Below are 23,051 nucleotides of genomic sequence, written 5' to 3'. Positions count from 1 at the left end.
GGCACATATTAAAACAAACAAACAGTCACAGAAGCGGAGTCAATTAACTCTCCCTCATTCTAGCCCAACATTTCATCTAACCCAAAACATTTTGTCCCTTGCTTGCTCTCACCCCACCTATGCTTCCATCGCTATCCTTCCTATTCAATCATCTCCCACGCTCCAATCCCCCTTCCTTTCTTCCTTCCCCTTTCCTCAGTTGCTAGGCAACCTTTCGCGGTTAGCAGGCTACGGGCCACGCAAGCGACGCAGAATAATGACGTTTCTGGCAGAACGCGCAGGTTTTGTCGCGTCGACGCTCCCCAGGAAGGCTTCACGCCTCTGATCAAGGCTGGGACTGGGTGAGTGCTTTCCCCTCCCACGGTTGCCTTTCTCCGCAGGTGGGCGGGGCAGTAGAGGTTGCAGGGTCGTATTCCTGCCTCGAGGTGCTTGAGCGGGGTCAAGGCTGGAGGGGTCCTTCATGGCACTGCTTTCCCTTCATTAGACCCGGGGTTCAGCCCCGGAAACTAACTCGAATACCTGGCGGAACTTAGTTCGGGGAAGGGCGAGGGCATGACATAATATTTTGCAAGTGACTGTGCCTCTGCGCATGTGTAGAGAGTATATTTCTACATCTGGAATCAGAGGGAAGGGATTCGCCCGTTTTTCTGAAAATAAGTACAGAGATTAGGGTTTGTAGAATCTTTCGGGCTCAAGTGCCGTGTTCTACTGGAGAAAGTTTTCCTTCCAGACGTTTCGTTCTCGGCTGCGGAGAACATCCTCAGTGGCGTTGCAGCCGGAGCAGGCGCTCTGACCTTCTTGGCTGCTGTGCATTGAGTGGGCAAGAAGGTCAGAGCGCCTGCTCCGGCTGCAACGCCACTGAGGATGTTCTCCGCAGCTGAGAACGAAACGTCTGGAAGGAAAACTTTCTCCAGTAGAACACGGCACTTGAGCCCGAAAGATTCCACAAACCCTAATGATGTTACCAGCCGTGAAAACCTGAAATCTTTGATAAGTACAGAGAGTCTGATAATAATCCTTTTCCCTAACAGGGTCCGCAAGTGGCTTTATTTTGCTGTGGTGGGGAAGCCGTGAAATGATTTATCAACTGTCACTGAGGGGAAGGGTGGAATGTCCTTTAGGACCTCTGATTCATATTACCAGCATTAGTGTTTACCAGTGCTTAATCTAAAAAGGAGCTTACAAGGTTTCTGGGAAGCTGACAAAAATGCTGCCATTATAGCTTTATTTTTGTTGTGAAAAGTGGTAAAGAACAGTATACCTCTGACTGGGTTAGACATTTCCACTTGGGTAGAGGAGGGATCCCACACCTTCTCCTGCTCATATGAATAATGCCTTTTCCCTTTCTACTCCTCTTGGTCTAGGGCATCGAGAACAATTGTAACTAGTGATAAGATTCTGGGAGACTGAAGTCATGTTCTGTTCTCCATCAACATACAGCCTTGCCATTTGCTTTTAGAATGTGCTTTTATTAATCATCTGACTGATTGCTGTATTTGGAGGTGGAAACAAATCCAAGCCTTCTGTCCCCCATCCCCAATCAGGCCAAGTCACTAGTGACAGTGGAGAGTTTGTCTTCACTGGTGGCTTGATCAACTTACTTGAACCTAAAACTAGAATGTTTGCTCTGCCGGTGTCAGTATTGTGGACGCTGCCTGTTAAACTGTCTTTGTTGAATGGTCCAGGTGACATACACTTAAGAAACACATTTGTTCCAGCATAAACTTTCATAATTCAGAACTGACTTCATCAGATGCTTGGAAAGTATCCATCTCAAGCAGCTATATTTACACATAAGAGTTCAAGCAACAGAAAAAGGGTGGGTGAAAGTTGGAGGCCAGTCTAAGAACCAGTCTGTACTGTTAATAGATAAGCAAGGTAGGATTAACATAAAATCCAATTATGGAAAATACCGCGTGAGACATGTTAAGCAGATTCATTAGGGCAGCATGGAGTCCATATAAAGATACAACTAAATTAATTAACATTTGTAAAGTGGGGGTCATGCTGAGACATCAGCACCTATAGTGAGTGAGGAAATCAAGGTTGTTATTCAGCTTCCACATCCAGAGGCAGTAAACGTCTGAACAGCAGAGCTAAGAGGTAATATTATTTATTTAGGGAAGACCTTGACTTCTGTGACCTGTTTGTCAGTGCTCCAGGACAACTGGTTGGTGACTGTGTGAAACAGGATGGTGGACTAAATGGGCCACCGATCTGGTCCATTTGGGTTCTTTTTATGTCCTTACACTGGTATGGGGAAGTTGGTGGTTTAACAATTCTATATTTGGGGTAAAGGGTTGGACTAGTATGCATTTTGGTCCTTTCCATCTCTGTATTTCTGCAGTTTGCTCTCTTGTCCTTTGTAGAGCCTAAAGGATGTTGAAGCAACCATCATGGGCCATGCCCTGTGTACCTGCTCCAGGGGAACAATCACCATCAATAACAAACGTTATCTTTTAATCCATAGGCTTGGGGAGGGGTGAGTATAGATTTGGGTTTTCACACATTTTGTCTTGGACATTGAGTTTTATTATAAATGATTTAGTTCAAGGATCATCTAATCCTGTCTGCTGTAGGGAAACCTTCCCCAGCATATGGCTGTTCATATTTCTCTTAAGGTTACAATCCTATTCCTAGTGTCCTTACTCATAAGTGCCATCAAGTTGCAGCTGACTTATGGGAATCCCAGCAGGAGGCTTTCAATGCAAGTGAGAAGCAGAGGTGGTTTGCCATTGCCTTCCTAAGCAGACTTTTTCTTGGTGTTTCCATTCCAGGATCTAATGAGACTGGACAATACCATGCTGCCTTTCCTCCTAAACTCAATATTACTTCTAAGTAAACATGCATAGGATTGAGCTGCAGATCCTTCCACAGGCAATGATGCCACAACTGGCCCGGGCAGTTCATTCCACTGCAAAGTCATTCATTACAATTAGAAAATTAATTCATGATGTGTCATCAAATCCTGCTTTGGCTGAAATCGAACCTACTGCTACTCATTTTCCCTGAGCAGCTCTGGCAAAGAGTTCTTCATCTTTAAATCAATTTTTTGATATGCAAAATGTTCTGAGCTGTCAAACAATATTTGCAGCCCAGCATCTTGAATCTGATGGTTACAAGAGTCTGACAGTGGCTGGTAGTTTTTTTTCTTTTAAACAGTATGACGTTTCAGGATCTGGGGTGGTTTGTCAAACAGTCATTGTCCCCAGCGGACTAGAGAGAGATCCAGTGCGAGACTGAATTCCCTGGCTATTGACAGGCCTGTTAAATTGCAATATCCTTTTGAGCTATTTTTGAAAACTCCCTTAAGGGGCAGAGAAGAGCCATGCCCTTGTTCCACAACACTCAGGCTCCTTCCTGCCCTGTGTTTTATTTATGTATTAAATTTGTATCCGGCTCTCCCCAAGCTCAGCTCAGAGCAGATGACAACAGCGTATAGATATACAATTTACATAACACAATTTAATATACAAATATAGTTAATCATTCTATAAATACAATAAAATCAATAAAACAACTTCTGTAAAATTCAAGATGGCATAAAAATCCATACCGGGGGCAGTAAGCAAACATCTGAGAAGGGATAAAGGGGAAGGAAAAAATTGTTTTGTGTGCTTTAATATGTATTTCAGTTTTGCTTTCAATTGTTTTTTTTAATGTTTTTGTGAGGTTTTGTTTTAACTATTAGCTGACTCATTAGGCGCATAAGGAATGGGAAAGTAAGCTGTCTGGATTCTGTAAGTTTCCACTATAATAATTATTTTATTGTCAAGCTGTCCATTTTGTTTTTGACATTCCCTTCACCCCACACAGTGGCTTTAGCTATGTGGACCTTGTAGAAGGAATGCATAATGGGCATTTCTATGCACTCAAACGCATCATATGCCACGACAAAGATGATCGCCAGGAGGCCATGCACGAAGTGGAGATGCACCTGCTTTTTGACCATCACAACATCCTGCCCCTGTGTGCGCATGCCATGGTGGAGAGGGGATCCAAACATGAGGCCTGGCTCCTGTTACCATTCTATAAGGTGAGTGCTGGGGAAAGTGGTAGCATCAACAGTGTGTAAGAAAGTCCTGGATACAGCCGCATATTGGTATTGGAATGGGGTGGGGGAAGGAGCAGGGTGCCAACGCGTAGGAAAACAACTCTTTTTCACATCTCTGAAAGAGGGGGATTGTATGACCTGTGCCTCCTCCATATATTAAATCTGCCTTTGGCAGATGGTAATGTCTGCTAGTAGGTGATCTTCTACTTCCTTAAGGACTTTGGAAAAATGTATGCAATCCCAGTCACCCAAGCTTCTTTTGACAGAGAGGGACCCTTTGGCAAGAAGTTGAAGTTCTGAGAGATAAAGGTGTCTTCATGCCTGAGGAGCGGATCCTTGCCATCCTTCATGGTATCTGCCGGGGCCTGCAGGCCATCCATAACAAGGGCTATGCACACAGGTGAGAAGCTAGATCAGGGGTGTCAAATGTCTGGCCGTGGGCCTTATCCATCCCCCAGAGGGCTTCTTTGTGGCCTGCTATGGTCTGCTTCCTTCTCCCTCTCTCCTACTTCTGTTGTTACCATTTTTTTTCCTCCATGGGATTGAGGCAGCCAAACAAAGCAGCCTCTCCTTGCTCTTTCCCTCTAACCCGAGGGAGGAGGAGTCTCAACCAGTGGAGGAGCTTGGCTCTGTAGCTCTGCTGTGTGATTGAGATAAAACCAACAAAAGAGGAAACCGTGCAATCCCGAAATAGAAGGCAGCAAAGTTTGACCGACACCAGCATTTGTATGACTCGAAGCATCAGAGAAGTGTGGAGAAATGTGTCCTGAGAGTATGCATGCCTGAAGAAGCCTTTTGGGAAATGGCATGGTACTGTTAACGATCCGTCGCATTAATTTTGTGTGTGGGGACCATTTAGATTACATATCAAGTGCAACACCAGTTTACTGAAAGGAACAAGAGTTTCCTGGAAATTGACTAATTTTAGTAGGCATTCCATTATATGTGCATGCCTTTCGAGTCTGCAGTGGATTATGCATTAGCTATGATTGTATACCTACTGGAATTCTTGTAGAACCTTTGTGAAATATGGTATACATTGTTCTTGGATTATTGTTTATATTGCATAATTTAAATAGTTTGTGTTACTGTGAGCTTTGCTGCCTTCTATTGTGTGATTGAGATAGCCTGGCACAGCTGGAGTGCTCTCAATCAAAGCTGGAGCTGTGCCAGGCTCTCTCAATCACACAGCAGAGCTACAGAGCCAAGCTCCTCCTCCACCCTCATCCTCCCTTGGGGAAGAGAGAGACACAGTTTTGTTCAGCTGCCTCAATCCCACAGGAGACATACCAAAAGCACCTTTCAGACCAGCACAGTTTTATTCAAGGTAAGTAAGAGTTCTTTACCTTGCTTCTCTCTCTCTCTCTCTGTTGCCAGGGCTCTCCTGGGAGCAATTGGGTTCCCTCCTCCTTTTCACTGTATTCATGCCCTCATGATCCAATCTTTCTCAGTAGGAAAACTACGTGAACTGTTTAGATGAGGAATAACAAGAGGCTAGTGATGTGGAGGCTGGGGATTTTCCAGTATACATTGCTGTCCTCTATTCTTGCACTGCCTCACAGAACTGGGTCTACAACCTACAGATATACAACTGAACAACATCTGAACAGCATTCTCAGTATTGCTACAACACAGACATTGTCTCCAGATTTTGATGCAATAATTCAGAGCCAAGTGGTGTCACTTACCAGAGACTGTTAAATAAACAAAATATTGCAAGAGTGCTAATGTTTTAAGCATGTTTTCAGTTTAAAAAAAAATCTTTGTGTTTGTCTGTGCACTTTATAAAGTTTACATCTCCGCTACCTGGCATTACATTTTATGACACACATGGCCGAGCCCAACAAGGTCTCATTTATGTCAGATCCAGCCTTCTTAACATCCCTAACCTCGATGAAAATCCTGGGATTCATTCATTCATCATTTTATTTGTATCCCGCCCTCCTCGCCGAAGCAGGCTCAGGGCGGCTAACAACATTAAATTAATACATTGAGTACAATAATGTTCGAAGTAATAACTAATTTAACAAATTAATTAAAATTCTAAAATTAATAAAATTAGTAAAATTAATACAATTGACATCCTGGTGCTATTAAACCGATGGTAAGTTTTTATTTCCTTAGCAGTCTCTCTCTTTAATCGGTGTAGGCCACCCTAAAAAGGATGGTCTTGCAGGCCCTGCGGAACTGTTCAAAGTCCCGCAGGGCCCGCGTTTCTTCCGGGAGCTGGTTCCATAGGTGTGGAGCCACTACAGAGAAAGCCCGAGTGCGGGTACTCTGTGCGGGATGTTCGCATGAACACAATAGCTTGTGTGTGTGTGTGGAAGAGGAAAGGAGAAGAGATGAGATGAGTGACTGACTGTATGTTGCGGTGAGGGCATTGCAAAGAGGAGTTTACAAAGGTAAAGAACCATGGGTTGGCACTGAGTATCGCTGCTAGTGTTATTAATAGGGGAAGGCCAAGTTGGGGTCACAAAAGACTTGAGGTTCAGTTTAAAGCAGGCAGAGACCCCAGGAAGACTTTGATAAGTCATTTCCTAACTTCCCTTTCCAGAGATCTGAAACCTACAAATGTTCTACTTGATGACGATGACCAACCATTGCTGATGGACCTGGGTTCCATGAATCAGGCACGCATTGAGGTGCGGAATTCCCGGGAGGCCATGGCTATTCAGGTACAAGTGACGTATTGTAAAAAGATAAGCACGCTGTATCTTAGGGCAGAACGGTTCTTTCCAACAAAAATGGGGGGGGGCACCTTCTAGAGTAGATTAATTATAACAGCAGGCATTCAGGTAGTCTGTTCACTATGGGTAGATGCTTTGTGCTCATGATAGATGTGACACTGTGCAGTTCTTTGTTCTGCAATGTGGAAAATCTCAGAGGAGGAGGAGGTCATAGCTCAGTGGCAAAACATATGCTTTGCATGGAGAAGGTCCCAGGCTCTCCAGTTCAAACAATCTTGACCGTCAGGGCTGGGAACAAGCTCTGCCTGAGACATAAAAGGAGATTCTGCCATAAAGAAATAAGACAGTACTGGACTGGATGAACCAATAGTCTATAAGGCAACTTTGCCTATTAGTATGCTCCCTTCAGCTGTTTATGCTTGCATCCCTTAACCACAGGGGTGGGTCTCAAATGCCATGCAGATTTCTGCCTAGTTCCAAGAGAAGAAACTGTTTACAGTATCTTCTGCCTTCCTTCTAGATACATCATTATAGTGTTGTTTTGGTTTCAACAGAAGGCAAATTATCAGTAAGACAGTAACAGCAGCATATGTTTTGAAGACAAGACTGTATTAACGAGTTGCAAACCATAATTTCAAGTCTTCAGAATTTTTCTGAATTGACAGTCTTGTGGACAAGGAGGGAGCCTGAGATCTCACTCTTTCAGATAGGCCTGTCTTTGGGTCTCTTCTGTCCTTTTCTGTTTAAGCTTGCTTTATCCATATAAAGTTTTTTTTTTAAAAAAAATATACTACCGCTGCTTATCATCCTGCAAAAGTTGCAGGAACAGTTCAGAGTTGGGACTAAAGCTTTGCTCTTCTGTGGCTCTGTTGGAGTCTCAAGATTGTTCTCCCTGCACCCCCCACTCCACAGGACTGGGCTGCCCAGCGTTGCACAATCTCATACCGAGCACCAGAGCTGTTCACTGTTGAGCGTGAATGTGTTATTGATGAACGTACTGACATCTGGGTAAGAACCAGCAAATTCTCAAGGGGGTGGGAGATCCTACCTTTGTGCCAGTAATGTATATCCTCATTCTGGGGCCAAAGCTCTGTTCCATAATCTTTCACCCTGCATCTTAGTCCTTAGGTTGTGTTCTGTACTGCATGATGTTTGGCGAGGGGCCTTATGACATGATCTTCCAAAAGGGCGACAGCGTGGCCTTGGCTGTTCAAAACCATGTCATCGTGCCCCAGAATACCAGGTAAGTTGGGGAAGGGAGCAATATGGGTTCGTAACTTGCCCTCAGTCCAAGGAGGAGTTGATGCTAAGCACCTCAAGTTTCAGGTACTCACCTGCCTTGGAACATCTCCTCTCTTCTACATTGGTGGTAAATCCCCAGGAGCGTCCATACATTGCCAACGTCATCAGTCTTCTTGAAGAGATACAGCCAGCTCCCCCTGGACAGGACACCACACACATCTAAGGCAACAAAATGGGCGGTGAAGATGGACAGCAAAAAAGCTGCTTCTTGAAGAGACTTGATAAGGCCTGTATGTTTGCGCAGGTCCTCGTTGGGAGTGGATTCTGTGTTGTGCTTGCTTCCATCTTCCAGGCACTCCCTACAGTGGACCCATCTCCGCTCTTGGACCTTATGGTACTGTTTGCAGCTTGCTTAGAGCTCTTCTGTCATTGCCACTGTTGCCTTGGCATGCATCCCAAGTATTTTACGATGTCACGGCTGCTCAGTTTGTATGTGGAAGCTGGCTATGGAAAGGTTGCTGAGGTATATATTATGGCAGCAATGGAAAAGGGGTGGGGAGAAGATAACCCGTTGTGAGTTTTTATTCAACTACAGTACCTAGTGGGTTACTAAGGAAGGGCTGGTGCCCAATTCCTGTAGGCTTAGGCAAGTCCTCAATGCCTCCGTATTGAATAAAGTCTTCACAATACATACACGTTAACTCATTGTTCTGAACAAGATAAAAGAACAGCAGCCTACAGTCGGGCAGAGAGAAACAATACAGCCGTGGAGTCGCTTCTCCATGTTTTTTCAACGCTGACTTCTCGTTTGGCCTTTTCCTGTTCCACAGCAGGTGGCTCCTCTATTTTTTGTGCCTAGAAGAGCCAAATCCTTATAAATTATTTTTCCCCCTGTCTATACTTGTCATCTGCTAATACTGTAGGAAATTATTCAGTGCTTCTAATAGTTGGCATGGGAGGTTTCAGCTTCTGCAAAAAAAAAAAGTTTGTACCTAAGATTCACAGAATATGCTCTTTGTATTAATCTGTGTATATATGGCACAAAATTCACCGATGTGTCATCCTATACTAAGAGTTTTATCTGCTCAAGGTTAATACATACTTACAAGCATGGAAAAGGGAGTATTAGGAAGAAAAATTAAGGGTCTCATGAGTCCACGTAAAACTAGCAAATTCTCTTACTTCTCCCACCATGAAGTATACGGAAGTACCTCGGACTGGGATGTCCACTGATAGGTCACCAATGTAGGCACAGCATGAAGAAGAAGAAGATGATGATATTGGATTTCTATCCCGCCCTCCACTCCGAAGAGTCTCAGAGCGGCTCACAATCTCCTTTACCTTCCTCCCCCACAACAGACACCCTGTGAGGTGGGTGGGGCTGGAGAGGGCTCTCACAGCAGCTGCCCTTTCGAGGACAACCTCTGCCAGAGCTATGGCTGACCCAAGGCCATGCTAGCAGGTGCAAGTGGAGGAGTGGGGAATCAAACCCGGTTCTCCCAGATAAGAGTCCGCACACTTAACCACTACACCAAACTGGCTCTCCATAATTAGCCATAATTAGAAGCACTGAATAATTTCCTACAGTAGAGTGTACAAAGAAAAAAAAAGAACTCTCTGGCAGGTACAGGGTGGGGCTTTGTTTAGAAATGTCTTCATAATCCTCATTTAGCACTGGTATATGAAGTTGGGTGTCGCCACTGACTTTCTTCTTCTGCCATCAATAGAGCTTGTGAAATACCAGGAAATGGTTGCTTTGACAAGTTGCACGGGGGAAGTGACACTCTTCATTCAGAAAATCAGAACCAAGTTTGAGTCCAGTGGCAGCTTTAAGACCGACAAAGTTTTATTCCAGGTATACGCTTTTGTTTGCATGCACAGTACTTCAGTTCTGATGTGTGCATGCACCCAAAAACTTATACCTTGAATAAAACTTTGTTTTTCTTAAAGGTGCCATGAGACTCAAGCTTTGGTCTGCTGCTTCAGACCAACACAGCTACCCATCTGAATCACTTTTAATTCAGTTCACCATCTTCCTAAGGGTCTTCTGTGACATGCGGACTCCTCCAATTCACCACAAAGGGAATCCTTCTCTTTTAAGCTCCTTGCAGCCCAAGATTACTCACCTAAATAAAAACACCAAAAAGGCAGTGTCTTTAAATAAGAACTAAAGCATGCCGTGAAGACCGCACAAGACACATAGGAACATCTGGGATGCTGTGCGGGGTGGCTGGGGCTGGAAAAGAACTCAAAGAGTGAGCGAGCTTCATGCAGACACAGGCTTAACTTGATATCTTTTCCAGATCCTTAGCCAGAAACCTAAACTCTCCATGAATGGTACAGATGAAAGTTGTACCTCTGCTTTGCATGTTGTAACCTGTAATGGCAGTTTTGGCAATATGGAAGCCCATCTCTACTGAGTTCATAAATAGTCACGTAATTGATGCTAAGCAGGTCTCAGCCTGGACTGTGTCTCAACAGAGCTTGCAGGCTGTCTCCTATAAACCACAGTTGCATACCCAAAGGGGGAAAACTGGGATACTGCAATACATTCAGAATCAAATCCTTATTCAACTGTGAAACTCACTGAGCAGCATTAGATGTTAACATCTACCTCAGAAATGTGGCGCGCAGCTAAAACAAACAGGATTTTGGAGAAAGGGAAACGATGCCAACATTTAGTAGCAGCTTACCAATATAGCAAGTTATGGTAGGAAAATATATACATACTATATCGTTTCCTTAACACTGAAAACAGTGTTGCACGTAACTGTCGTTCATCGAGCTGTTACTCTGCAGGCATCGCATTCATGGGCACAGGCCAGCCACTGAAGATTTTCCAAAGCTGGCATATTATTATGATACGGAATTAAGTTCTTACAATCCAGGCTGATGTCTCCTTACCCATGTTCTTAGCACTGGATAAACTGATTTTGTGGAGCAATACTAGCAGGTTTTATCTACAAACGAGTGTTTTCCTGCAGCTCACTATACACTCTTGAGATGCCCCCACTGTTCAGGCAGATCCCCAAGAACAACATTGAACAGTGTTAGGCATCGGTCACGTGAAGAGGGAATCTGACCCCCCGCTTTCCCATTCCCCTGCCGGAACAGACAAGCACTGTGTAAAAGTCGTCGTTCCACAAAAAGTCATCCTCACCATCAAAGCAGCTCCCCTTTCATTTCTGCCCCCTTACGGAGGATCAGTCAGCAGCAGGTGGTGCTGCTAGAAGATTAAGAGCAGCCAAAAAAACAGCACACTACAGGGATTCAGATTAAAACCAAAAAGATTTTATTTTAAGTATTTAATTACAGGAGGGTCCATTGGGCAATGTAAGCCACCTGCAGCTACTCTTCTCCCTCATCTTCATCCTCATAGGAGTCGATGCCCACCTCTTCATAGTCCTTCTCCAGGGCAGCCATGTCTTCTCGTGCCTCAGAGAACTCTCCTTCTTCCATGCCTTCCCCCACATACCAGTGGACAAAGGCCCGCTTGGCATACATCAGGTCAAACTTGTGGTCCAGGCGGGCCCAGGCCTCGGCTATGGCTGTGGTGTTGCTCAGCATACACACCGCCCGCTGCACCTTGGCAAGGTCTCCACCAGGAACCACCGTAGGGGGCTGGTAGTTGATGCCCACCTTGAAGCCCGTGGGACACCAGTCCACAAACTGGATGCTGCGCTTGGTCTTTATTGCTGCAATAGCAGCATTGACATCCTTGGGTACGACATCACCCCGGTACAAGAGGCAGCATGCCATGTACTTGCCATGGCGGGGGTCACATTTCACCATCTGATTGGCTGGCTCAAAACATGAATTTGTGATCTCAGCCACAGACAGCTGCTCATGATAGGCCTTTTCTGCAGAGATGACTGGGGCATACGTGGCCAAAGGGAAGTGGATGCGTGGGTAGGGCACTAAGTTGGTCTGGAACTCCGTCAGGTCTACATTGAGAGCTCCGTCAAATCGTAGGGAGGCAGTGATGGAGGACACAATTTGGCTGATGAGGCGGTTGAGGTTTGTGTAAGTTGGGCGTTCAATGTCCAGGTTCCTGCGGCAGATATCGTAGATGGCTTCGTTATCGACCATGAAAGCACAATCTGAGTGCTCAAGGGTGGTGTGCGTGGTGAGGATGGAGTTGTAGGGCTCTACTACAGCTGTAGAGACTTGTGGAGCCGGGTAGATGGCAAATTCCAGCTTTGACTTCTTGCCATAGTCAACAGAAAGCCGTTCCATCAGCAGAGAGGTGAACCCTGAGCCGGTGCCTCCACCAAAGCTATGAAAGACCAAGAATCCTTGGAGCCCTGTGCATTGGTCAGCCTGTTGAAGACCCCAAGAAAAATTTTGCTGAATACCGGACAATTTCTGCTTGCACACCAATATATTATTTAGGCACATATCAGGTATTTATTCATCCATAAACTTTAAATTTCATCTGATTTGCATACTTCACATGTTACTATGAATGGAGCTTCTGTCCTATCTAAGAGCTCTTAAAAGCCAGGACAGTGCAATCACTTATATTGCATTTGTAGCTGTGAAACCTTGAAATGGGAATGTGTTACTTGCTCTGGAGGAGTGACCTTCAATTCCTCTCCTTCCTCTAACTCCAATGTACATAATGTAACAGGATTTCCTTTTATTCTGCTTACAAATAATGTGTTGCCTTATTTTAGAAGTAGCACTTCCAAGGCCTCGACACACAAATGACATTTTTTGACTTGTGGAGTTCTGGGTCAGAGAACTTCAGGAGGTGGGTTGCACCTGTAGAAGACGGGATTTCATTTTGATTCCATTGGACTGATGGCAATAAAGCTGACTGGCTGAGCCAATGTAATGACCTGAAGTGTTTTAAGGAACACTGCCCATCTGACGGGGGTTTGAAATAACCTACAGGGTGGATAGATGAGAACTGGGAAGATGTCCTTGAGTTCAGGAATGCATGGAGAGCCCAGGGGTTGGGAGTCTGAAGGATGAAGGTTAGACAGTGGGGCAAGAAAGAAACTGTGGAAAGGTAAGTGAGGTGAAAGGTGATGCTGGAGGAAGCTCAGGTGTTGAATATTAGAGCAGGTTATTTTTGTAAGAGAAGAAGAAGAAGATACTGGATTTATATCCCACCCTCCATTCCGAAGAGTCTCAGAGCAGCTCACAATCTCCTTCCCCTTCCTCCCCCACAACAGACACCCTGTGAGGTGGGTGGGGCTGGAGAGGGCTCTCACAGCAGCTGCCCTTTCAAGGACAGAGGCTCAGAGCGGCCTACAATCTCCTTTCTCTTCCTCCCCCACAACAGACACCCTGTGAGGTGGGTAGGGCTGAGAGGGCTCTCACAGCAGCTGCCCTTTCAAGGACAACCTCTGCCAGAGCTATGGCTGACCCAAGGCCATGCCAGCAGGTGCAAGTGGAGGAGTGGGGAATCAAACCCGGTTCTCCCAGATAAGAGTCTGCACACCTAACCACTACACCAAACTGGCTGATGAGAATGCCAGAAAAGACTACTGGGGGATTGGTTAAAGAAAGCGGGTTAGAAGAAAGCAGTGATCTAACTGAACTGAAATGGTTTAGCTGAAGAAAAGAGCAGCCAAGTAGAAAAGGGAATGGGGGCAGAAACTATACAAAGGTCCAGGAAGAACTGTGAGTTATTGTCAGGAAGCAAATCAGCAAAAGTCCTCAACAACGTACTGGCTTGCATGGCAAGCAGGTGTTCATCAGCTGATGAATACACGTGAAAGAAGTTCCTTAAAATATATTGCTTGAAAATTACTAGTTTAGACCTTGACAGGTGATTATTACAATGGTGGCTTCTACTTTCATTGCAGCACTGGCCAGGTAGTAAAGGCAGGGAGCATGCTGACTTGAAGCAATCAGCTGATTCTTTGGTTGCAAACTTCTAACGCAGGCTCTAAAGCTCAACTTTGTTTAACAGGAGGCGTGAAACGAAGAAACGGAACACATGGAGAAGCAGCATGGGGAGTGGTCAAGCTACTTGCCAGTTGCCACATACTAAAACAGACAGATGTGGCAGTAAATTATTATTACTGAGGTTCAGAATTAGCCATTCCCAGCCTATCTGCTAATCCCATAAGGGAGACCAAACCCCCTGCCCCCACGTTTATACCAGTTTCCGGATCCTGTCCAAAACCAAGTCAATGATTTCCTTTCCAATGGTGTAGTGTCCACGAGCATAGTTGTTGGCAGCATCTTCCTTTCCAGTGATCAGCTGCTCTGGGTGGAAAAGCTGACGATAAGCTCCAGCACGAACCTCATCTGGAAAAGAAATAAGGAGGTGGGATGCCAGAAAAAGGTTCAGCGTGGTAGATAAATTCGGAGGCTTAGGCCGAGCAAGCAAGTTGAGAATTCAACCAAAGCATCTAGGGTATATCTAACAACAAGGATTTCTTTAAGATCAAAAAGGGCAGATGAACTTCCTTGAAGAGCACTCCACCTTCCATGGCTACTCTTCCCCTGCCATGTTTAACTGCAGAAGACTGTTGGTTGAGAGTGTTCGGTTAAATTCATACTGGGTAACAGCAATATCTGCAAGGCATGCCTAGGTGCAACCAGTTCAGAATTCGACAGGTCAAAGTCTTCTCAACATCTATTCCTTACCAGGCATCACCTTGCTAACCGTGTTAAATTAAGAAAGTATAGCCTTGGTCAGTAGTTAGTTTTGATAGGAGACAATGAGACATTAATGGAAAACAGCAGTCCAAGCTACCCCATTGGCTTGCTGTCAAATCCCATTGCCACAGGTGCCGCTCTCTCACAATCCTCTAGCTAGACTGTTAACAGGAAACTAAACAGCATCACTCATGGTGTCCACTTTGGCCTTGGAGGGTGCCAGCTGCCAATACGCAGTGTACTAAAATGCATAACCCATTTTAACACAAGGCCTCCCCCAAGTCTGACTCTTCTAGGGAATGGATACAAAGTCTCAGTGAGACCAGTGAGGAGACTGCAACTAGTGTATAAAGGGGGCAACAAAGTTCCAGACAGACGGCTCAGACCCTACAACAGTGTCTCCAGCATGGTGCCTCCAGGCACCATGGCGCCTCCCAAAACTTTTCCTGGTGCCAGTCAAGTGTTTTTTAGAAAGTGGGTCCCAGCAGGATTGCTGACTGGCTGTGCAGATTTTGAAAACACTGCTTTCACAGCCACTGTCACCACTGCGTGACTAGAAATAAGCTGCGCGTATGCAAAAATATTTTTAAACAATATGCAAATTTTAAAAAGGCATCCTATTAAGCAGAGATTCTATCTGAATATTAGTTCTATATAAAGCCTCATTTCCTGACACTTTAGGGTTGGCTCCGCCTCCTGCAGCCGCCATTTTGTAGTTGTACCTACTACTCTATCAGAATTCCAAAGGTGCCTGAAGGCTTAAAAATATTGGGGACTTGCGCCCTAAGTATTGTGCGCTCACCAATCACAGTCGGTTCCAAGTCTACAAAGACAGCGCGGGGCACATGTTTCCCAGCTCCAGTTTCACAGAAGAAGGTGGTGAAGGAGTCATCCCCTCCCCCAATTGTCTTCTCGCTTGGCATTTGCCCATCCGGCTGAATCCCATGCTCCAGACAGTACAGCTCCCAGCAGGTATTGCCCATCTGGACACCAGCCTGGCCGACATGGACTGAGATGCACTCACGCTGTGGAAAGAGAAGAGTGGTGAACTTTCTCTGGCAAAAAGGAGATTACAGAGGCAGCAAAGTACAGGAGGATTCAAAGTCATGAGCATTGACAGAATATATATACATGGCAGTTTATTTATTTATTACTTTACATTTATATCCCGCCCTCTCCGCAAGCAGACTCAGGGCGGCAGTTCATATTTGCATAGCGGAGAGAGGAGTTTTGTCAAAGCTATCAGCCCAAGCCCCAGTCAAACGTCCTGGGGATTTGCCATGTCAGCAGCAGCCAGCCTTTTGTTCCAGAAATCCGAAATATTTCACAGTGGCACTCTAGTGCGTACTATATTGCATATGCAAATCTGTTCACTGAGAGAGGAATGGTAACAGTACAGGCTAAGAGAAGTAGAAGCTTCCCTATGACCAGGACTTTTTTTTTATAAGCAGGAACGCAGGAAAACGCAGTTCCAGCTGGCTTGGCAGCAGGGGGTGTGGCCTAATGGGCCTGCTGGACTTTTTCTACAAAAAAACCCCCGCCCTGCCTATGACATAGACCTACCGACACACATACAATCCTAGGCTCCATGAGTGCCAACCCCCCCCCCCAAACCCTAATATGCATTTCTTGTGGCAGACAAGCCGCAAGTAGTTACAGGATGGTCTTCAAAATCAACATCTTCATGTATCGGCGAAGTAAGATTTGGGAGGTAAAGAAGCCAAGAGACGCACCATGATGTTCAGGAGCCTTGATTTTATCCCAATTTATTCACTCCATATTACCTGGCCACTTCAGACACTAGAGTGTGGCAATACCTAAAATAAGAAGTCGTGCAGTGCCATCGTTGAGGAATCTTTTACACAAAAGCTACAGAAGACAATTAATGTGAATTGCCAGTCTGTGCATTTCCACCACTCACTGCAAAGGACACGTTCTACAGCATTTTCAGTATGCCCAGCCTCTGCAGGTTACAAAAATGCATAGAGGCCTCCACAAAGTAAGCTTCATAGGCCCACACATACCTTGGCACATGAATATTACCCCAGCTAGGGAAGCAGATCAGGGCAAAATGTGAGCATCATTCTTCTCAACAGTTGCCAACCACTAAGTGGGCCCTGGAGATCTCCCAGAGTTATAACTGATATAGCCAAACTACAAACTTTCCTTTAGAAAACAGCCGCTTTGAACTCTGGCATTACTCAACATGGTCTCTCCCTTCCCAAATCCACACCGCCCCCCCCCCCAAAGATCTCCAGGAATTTTCTAACTCAGACTTAGCAACCCTACTCACCGCCCTGTCCCTGGGGCAAGGATATCAGAATCCAAATGGTGCTTACATACTGTCACCTCCCACGTTCCTGTGGGTCAGTCAGTATAACAGCAACAGTATTGTTACACTGTTCACTGCATCAGCATGGGATCAGAATGATTAGGAGGACTTAGCCAACGGCATAACTATCAAGGCTAGGCAGGAGTGGTGTGGGAGTAATTAACTGAGCTGCTTACCATTTCCATGAACAGATGTGGGGTCAAGAAATTCATGCCGGATGAATGACTCGAACATACCCTCTCACAAGAGGGTTGTGGTTATATGGGAACATCATGCCACCGTGCCCCTTTTTATCAGGGGAAGAAGGCAACATATAAACATTTAAAATAAAATAAGTCAGACTGTAGTAAGAAGTGACCAAGTGGTGAATTGCTAATAAGACGGGGGGGGGGGAACCCTCCAAAAGTTTTTACTTGTAAGCTTAATCCAACAGGTAGACAGTCATTCATCACCACCACAGATGGGTCAGAGGGAGGACGGATAATTCTCTGCAGTTCTACACAGCTTGTTTGGCAACCCAGCCCATGGAAGCAGCAAGCTTCTTGCTGCGCCAGCACTCAAGGCAGAGGATGTATTGGCCTGGGCAGATACAATGTTGTGCTTTCATTCAGACTGAGGCCATGTGTCTCCCCTTCCAGCACTAGTAAATTATCCATATCACACCAGAGTGAAAGAATCAGGTGGTGCCTCAGAATGAGCAATATGGGCAGATTGGGGAGTTTATGACTCAAAAGTAAAGCTGCATGTTAGGACTGGTGGGGGAGGAAAGAAATTAAGGTGGGAAGAGGTTGCCCTGCCCATCCTTACAGCCTTGACAAATGAAACCTAGTTCTCACAGAGGTGGAAAGCCTCCGTTTGAACTATACTTTAAATCGCTTACTTGACTGAACTCTTCCACCTCACAACACGATTTCTTCCATACTGAGTGTCAGGAGAAACCAGTGTTATGCTCAGAACCCTACTACGCTGCCTTGAGTCGGAGGAAATGAGGCAAGCTAGAAATGTTTTAAACAAGTATTAGTTTTCTATAGGTAGAGAATGGTTATGTTGAACACTAGTCAGTTCCTATAGTATTTGACTCCAGTGGCACCTTTAAGACCAACGAAGTTTTATTCAACATATTAGCTTTTGTGTGCACGAACACTTCTTCAGATGCAGTGAAATGGAAATTACCAGTCCATACATATAGGTAGAGGGTGAGCAGCAAATTAGCATACTATAATGAAAGCGTTTAACAGATGCAAGGGCCAAACAGGAATAACAAGATTAGGGTTTGTAGAATCTTTCGGGCTCAAGTGCCATGTTCTACTGGAGAAAGTTTTTCTTCCAGACGTTTCGTTCTCGGCTGCGGAGAACATCCTCAGTGGCGTTGCAGCCGGAGCAGGCGCTCTGACCTTCTTGGCTGCTGTGCACTGAGTGAGGCCAGGGCTGCTGGAGAGCTGCTATTTCTAGGCTGGAGGGGGTGTGGTGAAAGGGCAATAGGTTTGTGGATGTGCCCATTGTTTGGTGGGGCTTCCTGGAAGGGTAGTGATAAGGAAACTGGCTGTTGAATGTGACCATTGTTCTGCGTTAATTGCTGGGAGGGTTGGAAGGGGTGTGAAGAAAAGGAAGATGGTTGTTGACTGTGCTGATTGTTCTGTGGAATTTGCTGGTTGTTCTGTGAATAACAAGCTTAGTTTATATGGTCACCACCATCTGATGGGGGGGGGGGGCAGAGAACACAGTGAAGCAAATAAATAGGCCAAAACAGGACACGGATGTGTAAATATGTGTGTCCCTATCACGTCAGCTGCTATAAGGGCTACTGAGATTTGAAGTACTGAGCACTCCGAAGTGCTTCATAAATGTCAAATATTGTTAGTTCAAACAAATCCCTGTTCAGCCACCGTTAATTTCAGTTCTCCCCCCCCAATGCAGGAATATACTGGATTTTTTGTCTGTGCACAAAGGTTAGTATAAAACCAACAAACTGTTGTCTGCTGAGCTAAACTCCTCCCCTTTGGCTACTGTTGCCTGACGTGGGAGGAAGGAAAGAAAAACTAGTCTCCCTGTTCCCTCGCTGCATAGGCTTAACAACAAGCACCAGATTTCCAAGACGAGAGTTGTCAAAGCTGAAGCCAGCCGGGAAATCAGGCATTGCACCAGATGTGCAGCTGATTTCAAAATCAATGATGGGAGAAAGGGGGCACTGAATAAACTCAAAACCATGTCCCCAGGGCTGAGCTCTGGTATCTATACAGACAGTAATGACAAAGCATTCGGACTTCTCCTTTAAACTCCTCTATGAGAACTTAGGAAAGGCATATTAGCCCAGCTGCCTCCACCTCAGCAGGAGTGACAGGGCAGGGCTTAGTTTCTCTCTTGCTTTGTCAGCTCACCAAGACTAGAATACCCTGCTCAGCTACCTGCACAGGATACTCACTGCAGGGATTGAGGTGTGTGTGTGTGGGAGGGGGGGGGGTTGGAGAGCAAGTTAGTTAATCAAAGCTATGTTTTTAAAAAGGAACAAGACAGAACACTATTGTTGGCACAGCATATATAACCCATGAAAATGCACCACAGTGCCGAGCCAGGTCTACCCCCCCTCCTCAAGGCGTTCCAAGGGCCGAAGATGGAGACGCTGACATCAGAGCTGCTGTGTCTTTTGGCACTTCCCCTTTTGAAGTTCGAAGAAGACGTCACCTAAAGCGTGCATGTTCCCGATTGCAAAATGGGGCTCTCTTCCGCTTTCTGCACCTCCTCAACGTAGGGCACTTTCACAAGGAAGCGCACCGAACTCCCAAACCACAGTGACCCTCGCGAGTTGGCTCCTGAAGCCCGGAGAACGAGTCTAATTCACCGGGAAACGTTGGCAAAGGCTTTGCCTCGGGGGAACGTTTGAGGTGGCGCCGTCGGTTTGAGGGCGGCACCGGCGCGGCACATTCACCAGCCCAGCCTGGAACTCTAAAAATAGGTCTCCCTCCCCCAAAGTCCAAAGATTCCCCCGAGATGAGACGGGAGATGCGATTACCTACTTTGGACTGCAGCCCGGCCGCTGGCCCAGCTATTTCCAGCCCTGGGATTTGGTTTGGAAGCGGGGCGGCGGGACACATCGAAGCGCCCTCGATCAACTCTCTCTCTCTTCCTGCCAGCGGCCTATTAATAACCACCTCCCCCATAGTAAATGAGCACTGATGGGTGGCACTGTTGGGGGAGGGGGGGGGGGAAAGAGAACAGAACAGCGGCCGAGGGCGCTGCGCTGCTCAGAGCGCTGCCAGTCGAGTCTGCTCGCCCTCCAATCTCCTGGGGCGCCGAGAGCGCTCGAGGCACGAGAAGGTGCCCAGCCTCGATTCTCCAGTTCTCCGCCTGGCGTTCCTTCCCAGCCCGCGCCCCAAGCCAGCTGTCATTGCTCGTCGCTCTAACGTGGCTGTAGGGAGACTAGGCGCGCAGAGGAGCGGATCCGGGCAAGAGGCCAACTCCAGCGGGAGTAAAGGCCAGGCCTGGCCCTGCCCTATCCTGTTCTGCTGCTCCCCTCGCACGTGCAGCGCAACCCCGCCTGCCAAAGCGTTCACGTGCCCTGCAGTGCAGACTCCCGTCTCCAGAGCGCTACGCAGCACCTTCGCCAATTGCACTCCTCCTTGCAGACAGGCTCGCCTGTGCTCTCGCCATGTTTGCGGGAGATGGGGGCGGGGGGGTGCGGAGAAGGGCCGAGAGTGGGCCCCTGCTCCCCCGAGGTCACGCAGCACACAGCTAGCCAGCCTCGGAACTCGTAGGAAGCGTCCGACGGCCCGGGGGAGGAAGAAGGCTGCCCAAGAACTGCCCAGGCCAACAGCGCCAAAGAGCTGCCAAAGGAACACGCCGTGCCAGGGCAGCCACCCACCGCGCGGACTGCTAAAGAGGAGTTCGCTCCCGACAAATTTGCTACTGTGACAGCCAAGGGGCACTCAAGATATCACACTCCCACCCTGCTCCCCCCCCCGTCCCTTTCTCCCCTTACCATGGTGGGGAGCAGCAGGGGCAGACTCTCACACTGAGTCGGGGCGACGAAGTCTCCGTGAGAAGCAGCTGCGCTTGCTGCCAGCCACTCTGCCGCAGCGGCTTTATAAAGTAGGGGGCGGGGCCTCGCGGTGGAGGAGGACGAGCCTAAATACTGGCCGAGTCCAATCCTTTAGTGATTGTTTACAGGGGAGACCTGGGAATGGGATGGGGGGGGGGGGGTGGTGGTTTCCCTTAGAAAGCATGCAGAACGATAAATTACGGATTCCAGTGGGGGAAGCTTATCAGTCCGTTGTAGTGAACACACACACTTCATGTCCCACAATGGAGTGCAAACTTTTTCTTTCTTTCATACTTAAATTTTTATTATTTTTTTCTAAAAATATCCACAAACATTAAACAAAGTAAACAACAGAAAATAAATCCATGTAATATACATAAAACGATATTAATAAGAGCACTCTTACAGTCTATTAAATCGTAGTTTTGCATTTACAATTCATATTTCAAATATATTATCTTTCACTATACTTATATTCTACGCGGTATATAAAAAGCGTCAATAATACGATATCCCCTAGATATCTATTTCTGTTTTATAACTTACCGTGTTATATTTCATCTAAAGAACATAAGAGAAGCCATGTTGGATCAGGCCAACGGCCCATCAAGTCCAACACTCTGTGTCACACAGTGGCAAAAAATTTTATATACACACATACACTGTGGCTAATAGCCACTGATGGACCTGTGCTCCATATTTTTATCTAAACCCTTCTTGAAGGTGGCTATACTTGTGGCCGCCACCACCTCCTGTGGCAGTGAATTCCACATGTTAATCACCCTTTGGGTGAAGAAGTACTTCCTTTTATCCGTTTTAACCTGTCTTCTCAGCAATTTCATCGAATGCCCACAAGTTCTTGTATTGTGAGAAAGGGAGAAAAGTACTTCTTTCTCTACTTTCTCCATCCCATGCATTATCTTGTAAACCTCTATCATGTCACCCCGCAGTCGACGTTTCTCCAAGCTAAAGAGTCCCAAGCGTTTCAACCTTTCTTCATAGGGAAAGTGCTCCAGCCCTTTAATCATTCTAGTTGCCCTTCTCTGGACTTTCTCCAATGCTATAATATCCTTTTTGAGGTGCGGCGACCAGAACTGCACACAGTACTCCAAATGAGACCGCACCATCGATTTATACAGGGGCATTATGATACTGGCTGATTTGTTTTCAATTCCCTTCCTAATAATTCCCAGCATGGCGTGGGCCTTTTTTATTGCAAACGCACACTGTCTTGACATTTTCAGTGAATTATCTACCACGACCCCAAGATCTCTCTCATGGTCAGTCTCTGCCAGTTCACACCCCATCAACTTGTATTTGTAGCTGGGATTCTTGGCCCCAATGTGCATTACTTTGCAGAATTCAAAGCCAAACAAAACCTTCTTTCTAAATTTATATGGTCATATTAAAAAAAACCTAGATTTCAATTTAAGTTAATGACTCAAACTTTTTTTCATTGCCGGACTAAGCGCTGCCCAGTAGGGTGGCCAGAGAAAGCCAACGGAGGACAGGGCTTTCCGACCTCTACTCGCTTCTTAGAGAGAACACTGGTAGGAGCGGCTTTTATCAGAAGCAGCTTGCTAAAGTTCTTCCCACAACACGGTACCCAAGTTTCTCCCCCACCCTCCCAAAGGGCTATCTAATCAACCTACTGTGAGAGTTATCTGCTTTTATACCAGACATATTTTAGCAGCTTAATTTCAGGAAAAAAAATAAAAAAGTTTCAGGGTTTTCGACTTCAGTAGCCCCATGTCTAAAGTCACTAAACGGGGGCTATAAGTACTCTGGTCCCACAGGGCTCACTGGGTAGGTTAGTAAGTTGAAGGCAGCAAGGAAAGAGGAAGACCAAACATGAAATAGAGTGACTCAATAAAGGAAGCCACAGCCCTCAGATTGCAAGATCTGAACAAGGCTGTTAATTATTGGACATTTTAGAGGACCCTAATTCATAGGGTCACCATAACTCAGCAGCAGCTTGAGAGCACATAACGCACACACAGCTCCATTCTAAGACAGGCATCTTCACTTGGTTATTTCTGGCAGCCATGTAAGGGTGCGGGTACAGAGCAGACGATATCAGCA

The 23,051-nt window shown here is 46.2% G+C and overlaps 2 protein-coding genes across 3 annotated transcripts; one reads left to right on the top strand and one right to left on the bottom strand.

The window, feature by feature from the left end:
* Positions 1–2,334: 2,334 nt before the first annotated feature.
* Positions 2,335–8,674, top strand: STK16 (serine/threonine kinase 16). Of its 2 annotated transcripts, none has more exons than XM_060262284.1 (7): positions 2,335–2,482; positions 3,817–4,036; positions 4,321–4,454; positions 6,609–6,729; positions 7,654–7,749; positions 7,863–7,984; positions 8,062–8,674. In XM_060262284.1, exons 1-7 carry the CDS (start codon positions 2,397–2,399, stop codon positions 8,204–8,206), a joined length of 924 nt encoding a protein of 307 aa, XP_060118267.1. In that variant the 5' UTR covers positions 2,335–2,396; the 3' UTR covers positions 8,207–8,674. The 2 variants fall into 2 exon arrangements, with proteins under 2 accessions (XP_060118267.1, XP_060118268.1); XM_060262285.1 differs by having other exon boundaries at positions 2,337–2,482; positions 8,068–8,674.
* A 2,578-nt stretch (positions 8,675–11,252) lies between these two features.
* LOC132589227 (tubulin alpha-4A chain) lies at positions 11,253–21,051 on the bottom strand. Its single transcript, XM_060261923.1, has 4 exons — positions 20,910–21,051; positions 15,404–15,626; positions 14,099–14,247; positions 11,253–12,303 (listed from the first exon to the last, which is right to left on the bottom strand). Exons 1-4 carry the CDS (start codon positions 20,910–20,912, stop codon positions 11,332–11,334), a joined length of 1,347 nt encoding a protein of 448 aa, XP_060117906.1. The 5' UTR covers positions 20,913–21,051; the 3' UTR covers positions 11,253–11,331.
* Between the last annotated feature and the right edge of the window lie 2,000 nt (positions 21,052–23,051).

The sequence above is a fragment of the Heteronotia binoei genome, chromosome 21 (assembly GCF_032191835.1).
Source record: "Heteronotia binoei isolate CCM8104 ecotype False Entrance Well chromosome 21, APGP_CSIRO_Hbin_v1, whole genome shotgun sequence".
In the NCBI taxonomy this organism is placed as follows: Eukaryota; Metazoa; Chordata; class Lepidosauria; order Squamata; family Gekkonidae; genus Heteronotia; species Heteronotia binoei.
This window is presented reverse-complemented; position numbering and strand designations above follow the sequence as displayed.